The sequence below is a fragment of the Rattus norvegicus genome, chromosome 1 (genome assembly GCF_036323735.1).
Source record: "Rattus norvegicus strain BN/NHsdMcwi chromosome 1, GRCr8, whole genome shotgun sequence".
Classification (NCBI taxonomy): domain Eukaryota; kingdom Metazoa; phylum Chordata; class Mammalia; order Rodentia; family Muridae; genus Rattus; species Rattus norvegicus.
In genome coordinates this window covers 17,957,577-17,972,719 of record NC_086019.1, presented here as the reverse complement: position 1 = coordinate 17,972,719, position 15,143 = coordinate 17,957,577, and the positions used below count along the sequence as shown (strand labels likewise).

Sequence of the window (15,143 nt, the reverse complement as noted above, 5' to 3'; positions counted from 1 at the left end):
AACTTAGAAAAGTCATTCGGGTGAAACAAGCAGCACCTTTTGGGGTGAGTTAGGACTTCCCTGAGTCCACAGAAGCAAGGGCAAAGCACTGGACACTTACAGGAAAGCCTTTAGTGATGGGAACTTCAATATTGAAGATGAGAATCCGGGCTCTGAAGCGAGTGCAAGCTTTAATGGGTTCTTTGGGTCCACAAAATATGCAGCCAACACTGTGACAACAGAGACAGAGGTGAGAGTGAGCCGAGATGACAAAGTCCCCGTAGAGAAAGAACAACAACTAAGCCAACTATGGATTGCAAACCCATGCGCTCTGACACCGTGTATCTGATAGGAAGACTGCTTAAACCTGTTTTCTTACTCACTTGATTTTGATGATATCCATCCCAACCAAAGTAAGACTAACGTGATCTCCTGCTGCTGCCCAATCGACAGGTTCGTCGTGCAGAGTGATTCCTGGAAATGAGTAAAAGCCGAAGCCTATGGTGAAACCTCTCTGCAGAGCCGTTCACCACAGAGCCCCCTCACTAGGTCACATTTGCTCTGAGTGGTCAGCGTGAGAAGTGGAACCTAGCGTGGACGGAGCACCACTCTTCACAGCTCAGGCTCTAGAGCTTCTCCTTAAACACAATGGTGAATGCCCACAGGAGGCTGGGTGCCCCAGTTAATCAAATATTTTACTCATTGACACAATGAAGCTAGTCTCTCAGTGGGCTTTGTTTAAACACTGTTATTAACAGGCACAGGCAGGTAAGGCATATGGTCCAAACAACTGATATTATTAAATTATTCGTAATGGCAGGAAGACAGGACTGGCAACGGTGTTGGCACTGGTTTATTCCCCTGGGCTTCCCTGCGCTTCCCTGAAGCCCTGGGTTCTGGGCTCCTAGAGTATACCCTATCCTGGACAAGCGGGTTTCATCTAGAGAGTGACCTAACGGAGCTGGGTAGGGTCTGTGGAGCACTGGTGTTCAGTCGAAGGCCCACTCAGCAAGCCCTTACCATTCTTGCTCAAAGACGCCTTCTTCCCAGAGTCTGCATCCCACTCTCATTACAGGAGGGAGAAGTAAAGAAACAGCAGTAAAATCTAACCTGAAAATAGTGTGGGGCAGCACCACGCCCTGTAAACCTGTAAACTGCACACCCACTCATTCCGACAGTCCCGAAGAGCAGCTCCTGTGGCAGTGCTCGCTTCCTTGTTACATGGCTTCACGGGATAGGTTACACTTAGGGGTTAAATGACTTTTCCCTGGAGGTGGGCTTGTGGTGAAGACAGTGAACAGACCAGCCATGGGAGGACTGCTCTAGACTGACATGGTTTTTTTTTTTTTGGTTCTTTTTTTCGGAGCTGGGGACCGAACCCAGGGCCTTGCGCTTCCTAGGTAAGCGCTCTACCACTGAGCTAAATCCCCAACCCCAGACATGTTTTTAATAAATCATAATCCTCTCATTTTCTTATGAAACCATACTTCCCCATCTTGTGACATGTTATTTTAAGACAATATTCTTAGCTTCAAAAAAAATTAGATATAAAATTGACAAATTTAAATATTAGTCAAACATCAACTAGTTAAATTTAACTTTTAAATGCAACTGAAAATGGCCATACCTATATTTACTAGGAAACAGGGATTTGAAAAATACAAGGTAGTTAATTTAATAAAGTAAAAATTGTCTTTGAACAATCTTTTTTAAGAGCTTTTCCTTTCTATTGACAAGTTTCCTAAAGTGGTTACCATGGTTTCCTCCCGAGCATCTTCCTATTTCACACCTACTCTTTCCAGGCTCTCTCCATGGCCAATAATTACAACAAGGGGCTTCCTTTTCCTTCTAACACTCCAGACACTTGCTAAGTTTTGTCAGACAGCCCCGGCTGGCCACCATGTAAGCCACAGTGTAGTCTAAAATGGCCCAGAAGTAACAGCAGCCCTCTCGCCTCAGCTTCTCCAATGCTGGGATTGAGGCCCACGCCATTCACTAAAGTCTGATGTCAGTAAAGTGAACGAGTGACTCTGAGTTGCTACTTAATGGCCGTCAAGCCTCCCTTCTTGAAGGACATCATACATGCACTTCACGTATTCCAACAAAGAACACACAGATCCTCACGTGAACCTAGTGAAAACAGTGGTCAGAGCCATGGGCTGGGACTGCTATGAGCCCAGGCAAGCCCCTCAGAGCGGAAACGTCTCTGAACAAGTGCCAATAAGAGGAAATGCTCAGTCTCCATATGGAGTAAGTAAGAAACGCGGGCTTTCAAAGGAAATGGAAGTTTAGTTCCACGCTCTTAACTAACAACTGCGATTATTAGTATTTCCAAGTGTCCCAGTTCTCCCCCCCCCCCGTGTGTGTGTGTGTGTGTGTGTGTGTGTGTGTGTGTGTGTGCACATGCGTGTGAGGACAGAAGTCCACCTCAGGTATTGGTCCTCAGGTACCAATCATCTCATTCTGTGCTGCTGCTTGTTCTAAGGCAGGGCTTTGCCAAGTAGGGCTAGTCTGGCTGCTAGTGAAACCCAGAAGCTGCCTGCCTGCTTCTCCAGCTCTAGGACTGTTGCTATGTGGGCTCTGGAGGCTGAGTCGAGCTCTCCCTGCTGGCGAGGTAGAATCTGACCAGCTGAGCCACCTCTGTAAACAACAGAGCAATAGAAAGTGGGTCTTCTTAAAACACACATGCCATGGTCTCTGTCAGGCAAGAAGAGAGGAGTCAAATGGAAACAATATATTTCCATTACCATAGGATCTTTAAATACAGCTTCAGCGTATTACCTAAACACACATTGACTCATTTCTTAAGCTCCCTACGGTAGCTCACACACGGATCTCGGCACTTCCCTAACAGGAATTCAGAATCAGCGTCCACCACCTAAGGGCGTGGAGTCAGGAAGAGAAGAGCAAACAACAGCAGCGAAGTCTTAAAGGACACTCAAATGTAAGACTGAGCACACACTAAGGTAAGAGCAGTCAAGGGAGGTGTCAGCATTTCCATAGCTGCACATCTGCTCACACTTGTTAGAAACAGCATTACTCCACCATGAAACACCCTCCATCTCACCCTGAACTCAGAAAGCCAGACTAAGGCTAAGCAGAACTGAGAGCTTTTTAAGCCACATTTAGACAAGAGCCTACACACAGGAAAGGCTAAACCTGGGCTGGGAATGGAATGGTTATCATCAGCCAGCACGGCGCCTCTGGAAAAGCAGTGGAGGGGGCACCTTAACCGGCTTCAACGGTACGCCTTTCACGCTGGGCTCTTACTTAGGTCTTCCTCTATTTACCACACACACACACACACACACACACACACACACACACACACAGACAGAGAGACAGAGACAGAGACAGAGACAGAGACAGAGAGACAACCAAAGGTATCACATATACATATAAACATCATCAAAGCTGCTAACGGGTTCTGAAATGCAGATTCTGTGGTGACAAGTTGCCCGCTACTGACTAGCTACTATTGGGCTGGATTCTTGACTCTCCTCTACAAATTATAATTTTATAAGACTATGTCTGGTATGTATATGGCAGGTTCGGTCTTAAACCAGATTTTATGACTCAGTGCACAAAAGAGAATGTTGTCAGCGTTAGAATGTTTCATGTACACATAGACGTATACCACAACAGGAAAAATCGTTTATGTTTTTATATTTAGTGTTCAACAGTTAGTATCATTTTGACAGTTAGTTACGATTTCAGTAAGAGACATTTACTCTAGAGCTCTCAGTGGACTGCTGAAGAAGAAACCCGCTGTCTAGGCCTGCCCGCTGTCCCTGCCTGCCCGCTGTCTCAGGCCCACCCGCTGTCCCGACCTGTTAGCAAAAGCAGGCGGCAGGCGGCTCAGTACCTTTGGCAGTACAGGTTTCATTGGGCGGCATGGCTAACAGTCGGTCACCAGTCTGGACATAGCCGGCTTCAATCTTACCAGTCACACAAAAGCCAGATCCTTGATCTGTAAAACATACCAACATCATATATGAAACACATAGTAACATTCTCTGGTAGTTAATACTGCGGCATTTGTTTCCTACATAATTTATGAAAGGCCAGGAGTCAAATGAACACAAGCAGTGGTAAGGTCAGAAGTTTCAATACCTCTACTAAACACGGCACTCCATATCCAGTTTTTCTAGCAAATAAAATTACTCAGATTACAAAAACTGAAGGTTCATTTCTTTCCAGATATTGACTGACTAGTAAAGACCAGGGATTCTATAAGCTTAGGGGTAAGAGAGGGAAACAGAGTCATTTATTAAGAAACATGGGCCAGTAAAGAGACAGACAAGAGCAGTGCCCCCCAGGGCCACAAGTATGCAGCCAAGAATCCACAGCGGCACGCTGGGGTAAGGTCGCTGGCCCGACACACGCAAGGCTCTGGGTGAGGGACGGTGGGAGACAGAGAACTAAGGAGAGATGCTGACAGCCTCAGCTAACTTCGTGTCTGAGACTCAGGTGGCCGGACACCCTACAGCCACTATTCTGAGGCAGAGGTGACACTTGGGAAGAAGCATCAGGACGTGACTACACCCACAGCCACTATTCTGAGGCAGAGGTGACACTTGGGAAGAAGCATCAGGACGTGAGCAGGACGTGAAAGCAGGCAGAGCGAGAGCAATGAGGCGTGAGAACGATCTTTCAGAGCCTGGAAAGGAAGCCCACACAGCCAGGGACAGGCCACAAAAATGAGGTGGCAGGAGAAAGTGGGCCACAGAAAACCAGGGAGAAAACTGTCAGAATGGGTATGATGATACTGTCATCAAAATGCAAATGTCAGTGCCCAGGAGTCAGACCCAGAGAGCGCTGCCTCAGCAGGACAGCTGAGGGAACCAGCAGAGGCAGAAGCCAGCCAGGAAGCTGCCCAGAGACAGAGCAGGAGGTCAAGACCCCAGTTAGGGACACCGCCTGCTTGCTGTTTCTAACAGATAACAGGCATGTCAAAAGCACTGCTTTACCCCTACCTCCACCCCTCTGGAAGCCAGTCACGGTGATGGGACTTCAATTCCGTCACTTCCTTTCCCACTCACAATCACTTCCTACTCTGCATTAAATGTACACTGTGCCAGGTACTGGACTAGATTCTCCAAAATCGGATACCAAAGACTCTGCTTGCCCTTGAGGGCTCATGACAGAGATGGGAAAGAAACCACTGTACAGAGCAACAGTGCAGAGGGAGGAAGGGATGCATGGGTGCTGTGTGCTGGGCGGGCACAGCACCATCAGAGTAAGACCTGCACAGCGCAAACGCACTCCTTATCTTCCCTGAGATAGCGGAGACTTAGGAGACGACGGACATCTTTATAAAATCAATTATTCTAAGGTATCGATATACTTTAGTTTCTATCTTTTGCCCTAGTGCCCTTCTATGGTTCTAGACAGGCCTTCTACACGGTTTTAGATGTGTTCTCGGGTATCTGCACAACACCTTCTCTATGTCACTCGGAACCTTTGCCTTCCTCAGCGCTAAGGCACGGGCTTCCTGGTACCTTAGTCACTAATCTTTCATCATACTTAATGGTTCTGATTGTTCACATTAAATTTCCCACTGACGTCTACGTGATACCATGTCCTACCCAGACTGACACAGATGGGTGGAAACAGGCAAGGATAGGAAGGAACACTTAAGCACAGAAACACGGGTAAACACAGTGCCGATCGGGATCTCAAAAGGTGTGTGTACGTGCACATGTGTGTACATAAATATCTCATACATACATGTTTCATTATTTTTAAGAGTACATTTATGTAGTTTCTCTGTGTGCGGCCGGTCACTCACCACAGCGCAAATGTGTGAACACCAGAAGAAAACCGTCAGGGGTTGATCCTCTCCTTCTGCCACATGGGAAGGACCAGGGATCAAACTCAAGCTGTTAAGGCTTGGTGGCAATTGCCTTTACCTAGTGAGCCACCTCGCCAGCTCATTACTCTGGATGTTAAGAAATGGTGAATGATCCAATTTATCTAAGGTCAGAAAGATGAAGCTTAGGGGTCTCTGCCCCTGACAGGTAACTAAAGTGGGAGGTGGTTGTGAACTGAAGGGTGTTCAGGAGCCTGGGTCTGGGTATGTGGTGACCAAGTGCCTGCTGTCCATCCTGCTGTCCATCCTTACATTCCCACAGACATTCCACCGTCCACAGTGTCCCAACATAACAGTCCGAGAAAGCAAGACACAGAGCGGACAGGCGCACCATACAGAGCAGCACTCACCTTTGAAGACATCAGACACACATAACCTGAAAGGTTTGTCAATGGAACGCTGAGGGGGCTTGAAGGAATCTGGTAAAAAAAGGCAAAGAGCAAGGTTCAGTTTCAGTGATGGGCTGCGAATACTGCTCCACAGAGGAGCACACGCAGAGCTCAGGGCTGTTCTCCATTCCTGCACCCTCAAACCCGAACAGGACTTTTCCACCACCTCCACTGTGCCCATCACTCTCTCTTCTTGTAAAAAAAGAGTTTATTTTGTACATACTAACAATTAACAACTACCAGATTCTACACATTTATAAACTATTTCCCACATTGCTTCATTTAATTTCAACTAGTCAAGTCAGGTAGGGAAAGTTCTAAACTCAATGTGGCTTCAGAAAAACTGAGTATTACTTTAATAAGTCCACATAATTTCAAAACTGAGTACCTAGTTTATCTGATTACAAATCCTACGCTTTTTCACATGCACTCTGTCTCTTTTGAAGAACTCTAGATAACAAATATTGCGTCTACAGCACATTAACAGAGTGGTCGCAGCATACATACCAATCTGCTCCAATAAGCAGAGCCCTTTGTACCACTTCGTGAGGTCACTGGACTGTGACCTTGAAGTTAAATTCTCGCCACTCAGACCGCTGGTTGGGATAAAAGCTACATCACTCTCCTGTGAGAAGACAGAGGACAGACTTAGTCACAACTGCAAAGACCCAGCAGCTCAAACAAGCCTGCAAAATGAACAGCAGACTGAAGACCTCTGCACAATCTATAGTTCTCTGAAATCACATGTAATACAGGTAAGTACATGCACATGAAATCACATGTAACACAGGTAAGTACATGCACATGCACAGAGCTTCAATGAAGTCATACCACTTGGGGCGATAACTCTCTCAGGAGACACAGGCCGTCTAACAAAAGCTCCAGTACTAGATATGAGAAAGCTCCTCTCAAAGTCCTTGTGAGGGAAAAGTCCAAGAGATCCCCAAAACAACACACAGTACTTCTGTTGCCCCTGGTTGTCTCCCAGAAGTTGCAAATATGACCCTTTGCTAAAGACACCACACATTTTAAACACAAGACTAAGTGGAATTGAGCTGGATTGTCCTGAAAGCCTCCTCCCTGAGGACTAACAAGCTACCAAGGGAGGGACACCATCAACAACAGTCCTTCCCAGGTGACACCTCTGACCCACAGCAATGAGCAGCGCGGGAAGAGAGTCCCAAAGGTGCAACAGCAGCACGTGTGTCCTGGCAGTAACCGACGGCTGTATGGCCTCACTCAGCCAGCTTACCCGGAGAGAAACCACGCCCAGCACTGGAAAACCGTGAAGTCATGGACTTAGAGGAGAAATGACCTCTGCCACTTACTAAATTGGTCTATTTCCTAAGAGCGTTCTAAGTATTTATGGTTTGATTTAGAGCTAAGTGTAGCTTCTCATCCCTCACCCTAGAAGCTTCTCACTGATGTAAACAGAGCCCAGGACAGAAACTCACAACTGATGAAAGTGCAGAGGACAGTCAATTATGGTCAGCTACCCCCAACAGACGCTGAAGGGACATGAGGGAAGAGAGGGACAAAGACCTTAAGTCAGAGCCAGATGCCACCTTTGACGGGCAGGACAGATGGCCAACCCTCCCACCCCACCCCAGGTCATGGGAATGGGAGAGCTGGCCCTGTCCCCTTGCTAGCTCCGGCCCTCTGGAGAGCAGCCCACACCTTGCCTAGGCAGCACAGTAGACCAGCCCTGGTGGCATGAGCGTGTGTGAGCTAGCCCCACGGGCACAAAAGCAACAGAGCTGGCCCTGCCCCTTGCTGGCTACAGCACTTGGTGAGAATGCTGAAGCCTTCAAAGGACCCGGGCAATGACAGATACAGTAACAGGGACGGGAGGCGATGCTTGGGGTGCTGAGGGCTACCCTGACAAGAGCATGCAGCTGAGTGATGCTGAGAAGAGGTCTTCCCCAAGGGTGAGCCTCCTAGTGGATTAACCACTACCAAATGGTCAGCCCTGGTATCCTACACACGGAAGCAGCACCACAGAGACTCCGCAGGCTGAACTCACATATCTACACACAGTCGTCAAAACAACAGCAGTCCAAGAAAAAGAGGCCATGAATATGAGAGCAAGCAAAGGAGTGTGTGATGGTTTGCATAGGTTGGCCCAGGGAGTGCACTATTAGAGGTGTGTCCTTGTTGGAGGAAGTGTGTTACTGTGAGGATGGGCTTGGAGACCCTCCTCCTAGCTGCCTGAGGATGCTCAGTCTGTTCCTGGCTTCCTTAGGATGAAGGTGTAGACCTCTCAGCTCCTCCTGCACCATGCCTGCCTGGACGCTGCCAAGCTCCCACCTTGATGATAATGGACTGAACCTCTGAACCTGTAAGCCAGCCTCAATCAAATATTGTCCTTTATAAGACTTGCCTTGGTCATGGTGTCTGCTCACAGCGATAAGACCCTAACTAAGACAGAGTGGTTATGGAGAAGCTGGAAGGGACAGAGGATGAGGACATGACAATAATTACGTTTTAACGTTAAAAACTATAATAACTTTAAAGAAGAATATTAATATAATTAGCTTTTTTTCTACTATAAGTAAAATGATATAGAAAAATAAACAAACTAATTTTATTTAAAATTATCATACCTTAAAACCTGCTTGCTTGAGAAAGTGCCCAAGTTTTCCAGTAATCTCTTGAAATCTTTCTTGTTGCCAATTTACCTGATAAAGATCCAATTTACACATAGAATTATACTTGAGAAGACATAAAGTCAGAATTTCCACAGTAAAATGTACATAGCCAAAATTATATCAAATATAAATTAAAATTAAAACTCAGGGAAAAAAAAACTTTACCACTAATGTGGTAAGCTGATCTGTTCCTAGACTAGGAAGCCAACAGAGAACCCCTCACAGTTAGAGCCCACTAGATATGCTAAAGGTGACTTCGAACTCGGTGAGGAGAGAGCAGTTTGTTCGGTTGTGCTGCGACCACACACTGGACCACAGTAAGGGCACCGACACGCACCTCAGCCCCCACAGTAAGCGAGCATGTAACACCAGCTCTAGGCAAAGGGCAGAGCCTAGGTCTACGTACAGCCGTGTCTACAGAGTATGCACACATGCACATGGTAAAAGGGGAAATGTATGAGCATAGAGTCTACATACAGTCTTAGGCAACGGCTCCAATATGAGCGTTTTCCAAAAAGTTTCTCCATTTTCTCTACATTTGAAATATTTCATGCAAAAATGCTAGAGAAAATTTAAAGCTACACATGTAATAATAAACTACAGAGGAACCAACAGAGAATATTGGTGAATATTTATCAGATGCTAGGGTGAAGAAATATGTAAATGTAAAATTAAGTAGAATGCCTATTTGTATATGACCAAATAACCAAAACGGATAACGAGTAAACTATACAAAGAATTGCCAGGAAAATACACTTAAATATTGTTACTGTTCACAAAACAATGTTTGAATATGTTATATTAATAACATAGGCTAATATAAAGCCACTAATTTTTTTTTTTTACCCAAGTAAGCATGCATAAGAGTACTGCCAACTTTTTGGAGAGGATCATACATCGTAATCCACTGGCTGTGATGGAAAGAAAAATAGAAACCATTTCTATAAAAATAAAACTGGTCAATGTACAACGAAATGGCTATTATACTTTCATTTTACAGTGGTGCATATTATTTTATAACTGAGATGTTTTAAGTTCTAAAAAGCCATTTCAAAATAAGATATTCCTGCTTTAAAATTACTATTACCATGTTCAGTTAATCAGTAGATAGCAAATTTATTTTTCTTGATATGGCAACTAGACTAATAGAACATAGAGTAGTTCCGTCTGTGGGCCTCTATGTGGGCTGAACACAATCTACTTTAAAATGACTTAGGTTTGTTTATTCTGTGTGCATGAATATTTTGTCTCACGTATGTACGTGCACCACATGAGTGTCTAGTGCTTGCAGAAGCCAGGAGACAGTGTGGAATCTCTGGAACTGCGGTTCTGAATGGCTGTGAGCTGCCGTGTGTGCTGAGAAACAAACCCGGCCCCCCGAAAGCACAAGTGCTCTAGCCCTGCGCCATCTCTCCTGCTCCCAGACATCACCCTCACCAACCCCCAGCCCCTCAGTACCTGGTCCATCTTATTGACAGCCACAGCAAGCTGCGTCACTCCAAGAGATCGGACCAAAAGGCCATGCTCTCGGGTCTGTCCTCCCGTCTCAAATCCAGCTTCAAATTCTCCCCTGCTGGCATCAACGACCAAGACTGCCACGTCAGCCTGAGGAAGAAGAATCACAGCTAGAAGTGAGGCCATGCCTCCTCCATTCAAAGGACAGCTCACACAGTTCACAGCGTGCTCAGAGTTAAGGCAGGCCATAACATGAGCACACACCAGCGCACATGAAGAATACCACGGCAGGTTATAACTCTCAATAATGGTTATGACACAGAACTGGAAGCTACTCAGCAAGTCGGCTCAGCAGGTAAAAGTACTTCCTGCACAGCCTGAGTAGATGAGGTCAGTCTCCTGGACACACATGGCGGCAGGCGAGAACTGACTTCCAGGAGCTGCTCCACATGTGTTGTCACTCGAAAACAGCCACACTGATACACACATAAACAAGCATGATAAAAAGCTGTCCATGATAGTAAACGCCTGGCTACAGGCGGAGGGGATGGTAAAAGTCAAAGTTGGCCAATATTCTCACAGGTCATTTTTCCCAAAACAGACTATTAGTTAAGATAAAATTCACGGATTTTTCTCAATAAATGCAAATAGGCAAAATTTAAATTTATTAATGACCCCCACTTTAAAAAAAAAATCAAAGTGCATATTCCCAGACCCTACTTTTAGATGTCACAGGTGATCTAAGAGACACAATGATTTCTCGGATGTTGCTGGAGGACATAACCTCCAGAAGGGCATTCTGAAAGTAACTATCAGGAGTCCTAAATTATGCATATATTACTTTCTATCAATTCCACATCTTGGAATTTATCTTACAAAAACAGTTATGATACAAAACTGTCAGAATGTTATCTATAGTGAGAAAAAGTGTGACACAAATCACACATTTGTCTGCTGCAACTACTAACAGAGATCCTAGTAACACAAGCGTCTCACATTTCTCCTTTCATCCTCAAATCCACAAAACACCAGAAAAAGCAGCTCTGGCTGGGCACGATCACTGAAGGCCTCAGGCCCCTGCGCCTTGGGCTGACCATTCTTTATGGGATTCTACTCCATCTTGAGGAAAGGATTTACAAAAGTTTGCAAAAGACTCTGCAGCACAGCTGTTCTTCCAAATTCATTTTTATCAACTTTTTCTGTCAATGCCCTGTCTGGATATGTCCAAAGGATGCCATTCATTCCCCCATACACAGTCTTAGCGGTATAACTGTCCTCGGAGACACCCGGGTAATGGGACTGAATGCCTTGTGTCCCTCCAGAACCACCTGAGACTGCGGAGACTGTCTCTCCAGGGGCTGCTGATGACCACTCATGACTTTACGTGCACTGGGCTCTCAATCCTGAGTCCACCACTCTGTTTTAGCTGTTTGACAGTTTTGTTGTTTTCTGTCCTGTCTGGTTTATAGAGCATTTTACAAAGTTAATCATGTAATCCTTACCATACATAAAAGGAGATAAAATGGTGATAAAATAGAACATTCCGTACAGAACGTCATCGTGTGGATTACAGCTGCACCCCTAAGCTTGGCGAGGTAGTACCAGGCACCTGCACTCGCAGCACACGGGAGTAAAACGAAGACAGTTTGCGGCCACGTGGTGAATGAGAACTCGGCTGCTTAGAAACTCTAGGTGAGTTTGAACTCACTGCAAATTCCAGTCTCAAAAACCCCAGTCAACAACAAAAGTGGTCTTCAGGTACCGTGGGGGACAGCTCACATGGCTTTCTTCTTTTATTCTTACTTGACTCAAATACTCTTTCAGCTTCGTTCTACTTTAAAGTGTTTGCTATCATGCCAGACTTTAATTTTAGCAGTGAGGGAAAAAAGGAGGGAAAAGGGGCAAGAAATCCACACCTGTGCCATCATTTTAACACCTAACACACTCCTGCCTGATGAGTCCACAGCTGTCACATCAGGATCCTTAGACAAGTAAGCGGGGTCTAACTACTCCATTTTAAAACATTTTATGAGTTTAAAGCCTAGAATTGCAAGCTGGGTAGGTTTCAAGGACTGACGACACAACCAGTGTGCCACAGTCAGCTAGAGTAGCAGGTACCTGGGCTGCTCCTGTGATCATGTTTGGAATGAAATCCTTATGGCCTGGAGCATCCATTAAGGTAACAACTTTGGTTGTGGTTTCAAACTTCGTCATGCCAACATCCATTGTTACTCCCCTTGAACAAAACACAAAGAGGTTAAAGCCTACTGTATAAGTACATAACCACTGCTGTGGGCTACATCTCTTAGTAGTAGGCTAAGTGGCAACCTAAATCCGTCACAATAACGAATCAAAGGTTTGGGATGGAAATATCAGCTATAACTCAATATCCCTGTATGCTTTGAAACAAGGTCGCATAGACAGTAAGCTCTATCAAAATGATAGGGATTTCCCATTCCCTTAATGTTTGTAAGAAACTATAATTTATGAACAAAGAAAGCTATATACACATATCTTTAGATGAGAGAAATAAATACTACACATGAAGAAAAGATAACAAATGGTTACTTTCAAGAATTGGCTTTTCTAAAGTTCCATTGTGCTTCACTAATTATAGAAAGAAACACATAAAACTTTCCCTTGCAAAGCTGGTCAACAGTTACAATTTGAAAAAAAGGGGTATGACAGATATCCAATTTTAAATTTCATTCCATCCTTCTTAGAGACCAAGTCAGGACCTCTTTTCAGTCAAAACAAGGATTCCAATGATAAGAACTCCCTAGGAATAGCTACAAGAGCCTAAGTCATGTGACCTTGAAAATTTAAAAGGAGAAACAGGTAGACCACAGGTTTGTTCTAGTGGTTCTCAACTTATGGGTGGTGACCCCCACAGGGGTTAAATATCAGATATTTACATTAGGAATAATTAACAGTAGCAAAATAACTTCATAGCTGGGGGTCACCACAACACGAGGAAGTAAGGGGTCACGGTGTTAGGAAGGTTGACAACTCCTGCTCTAGACCATTCAAATGAAGAAACTCGGCCTGCCTTTAAGGAGCAACAGTGCTACCACCACGACCGTCAACTACAGTTTGCCAAGGCAGTCAGGAAAGTGGGTTCCTTAGTCGAGCCATTTGAGCTTGCCACAGTGATGCCCAATCCTGCTTAATGTTCTCCAACACCCAGTGGCCACAGGCAACTTTACAACACTTAGGGGTCAAGACTTATTCTCAGCTCCTCCCTGAAGTCCTTGAGCCAGTGCAGTGCTGACTCAGCACTTGTCTGTATTGAACCTTTTGTATCCTTCTGTGAGGATACGAAAATGTCTCCCAGTCTATTAACATCTATTCTTCAACATAGATTTGCCAATATTTAACATTTCAAATATATTTAAAGAACACAAAAATACCATTCTGTAGTATACTGTGGAGTGAGCTATAAGCTTGTAACGTGTTCAAGCTGTCTACAGAAGTCTAAATTCTATGGTGGTGAAAAAGACAGACCAGCGACCACAGTATCACCACAATCAGCAGGTGTTAAGCTGGAAGCTCAAACACGTGGCATTGAGGAACTGGTGCATTTAGCTCGCTAGCAGCTCAACTCACAGAAGTAAGTAAATTTGCCTATGCCCTTACAGCTTAGACCACATTCTTCTCAGTCTATTAATCTCCACCATCAGGCTACACAAAGAAAATAAAAGCTGTATATTTGATAGTCTGTTTGTTATACATGTGGGAATTACTTTGGGCTCTACTGTTTCTCAGTGAACTCACAGGTTAAGCTTTTGTGTGAGGGTAGAAAGCAGGTTCACAATAATATAGAGAAAAAGATATATAAGGGAGAAATACCATGGAGATGCAAATACCCAGCTACCAGAAGCACTAAAGACTCGTGCAGCCTGCCTTAGAGAACCAGCTTACATATAACAGAGACAAGGACTGCAAACCCAGGTGCACTCTCTAATCACAATCAGATTAAAGACTTGAGAGATGTTCTGGCCTGTTAACTTACGACTTAGACTTAGTCATTCTGTTTCTGCCATACCACCTTATGTAGATAGACCTTGCTTCTGAGAGCCTTAAATTACATGCTTATACTTTAAAATACCTCTTCATCCTTCTGCTAGAATCCACCCAAATCAGCACTAAGTCCTGAGAGACACAGAAGGAACAACTGACAAGATAATTCAGTCATCTCTTTCTGGACTGTGTCTCAGGACAATGGGATTGGGAAGGCCATAGTCTGTACCCGCTGGGCAGCAGACAGTTTACCCTTTGCTGCTCCTTTATAACCTGGTGCAAGACTGAGTCAGATCCAACTTTAACTCAAAGTCCACACAGCAGGATATGCTGAGGGAGCAACAACGGCCCACTCCGCTCACAGCGAGACCAAGACCCCTCCCTCCAAGCCACCACTGCTTGTCTGGCCATGCTGTCCTTGTCTGGTTAGGGACAAGTATTCTCTTAATCTTCTCACAGAATAACGCATGCCCAGTATACAATCAAAAGGATTTTTAAGTCTCCTCTGCTGATGCATTTTAGCTGTTTCACATATCAACATACATTGCAACTTATTTTAAAGGACTCTATCATTTCAAACTGAAAATTTTGAAATATAGCGACTACCTTTCCCTTTCTTCTCCAGTTTCATCCAAGACCCATGCATATGCAAATGAAGCCTTGCCAGCCTTTTTAGATTCTTGCTCATACTTATGCATAGTTCTTTTGTTTACATTACCCAGAAGATAAAGCATATGGCCCATCAGAGTACTTTTCCCAGCATCAACATGACCTAAGGAA

The 15,143-nt window shown here is 44.8% G+C and overlaps 1 protein-coding gene across 7 annotated transcripts in view; it reads right to left on the bottom strand.

The window, feature by feature from the left end:
* The window catches only part of Hbs1l (HBS1-like translational GTPase), a 77,513-nt gene that overhangs the window by 16,932 nt on the left and 45,438 nt on the right, over positions 1–15,143 (bottom strand). For all 7 annotated transcript variants that reach the window (XM_063285773.1, XM_039106903.2, XM_063285777.1 and 4 more), the window contains 9 exons: positions 14,970–15,135; positions 12,462–12,579; positions 10,347–10,493; positions 8,844–8,918; positions 6,748–6,865; positions 6,202–6,270; positions 3,845–3,949; positions 363–453; positions 101–209 (listed from right to left, as the gene is read on the bottom strand). In XM_063285773.1, the coding sequence (XP_063141843.1) occupies positions 101–209; positions 363–453; positions 3,845–3,949; positions 6,202–6,270; positions 6,748–6,865; positions 8,844–8,918; positions 10,347–10,493; positions 12,462–12,579; positions 14,970–15,135 (998 nt within the window). The remainder of the gene's footprint in view (positions 1–100; positions 210–362; positions 454–3,844; positions 3,950–6,201; positions 6,271–6,747; positions 6,866–8,843; positions 8,919–10,346; positions 10,494–12,461; positions 12,580–14,969; positions 15,136–15,143) is intronic.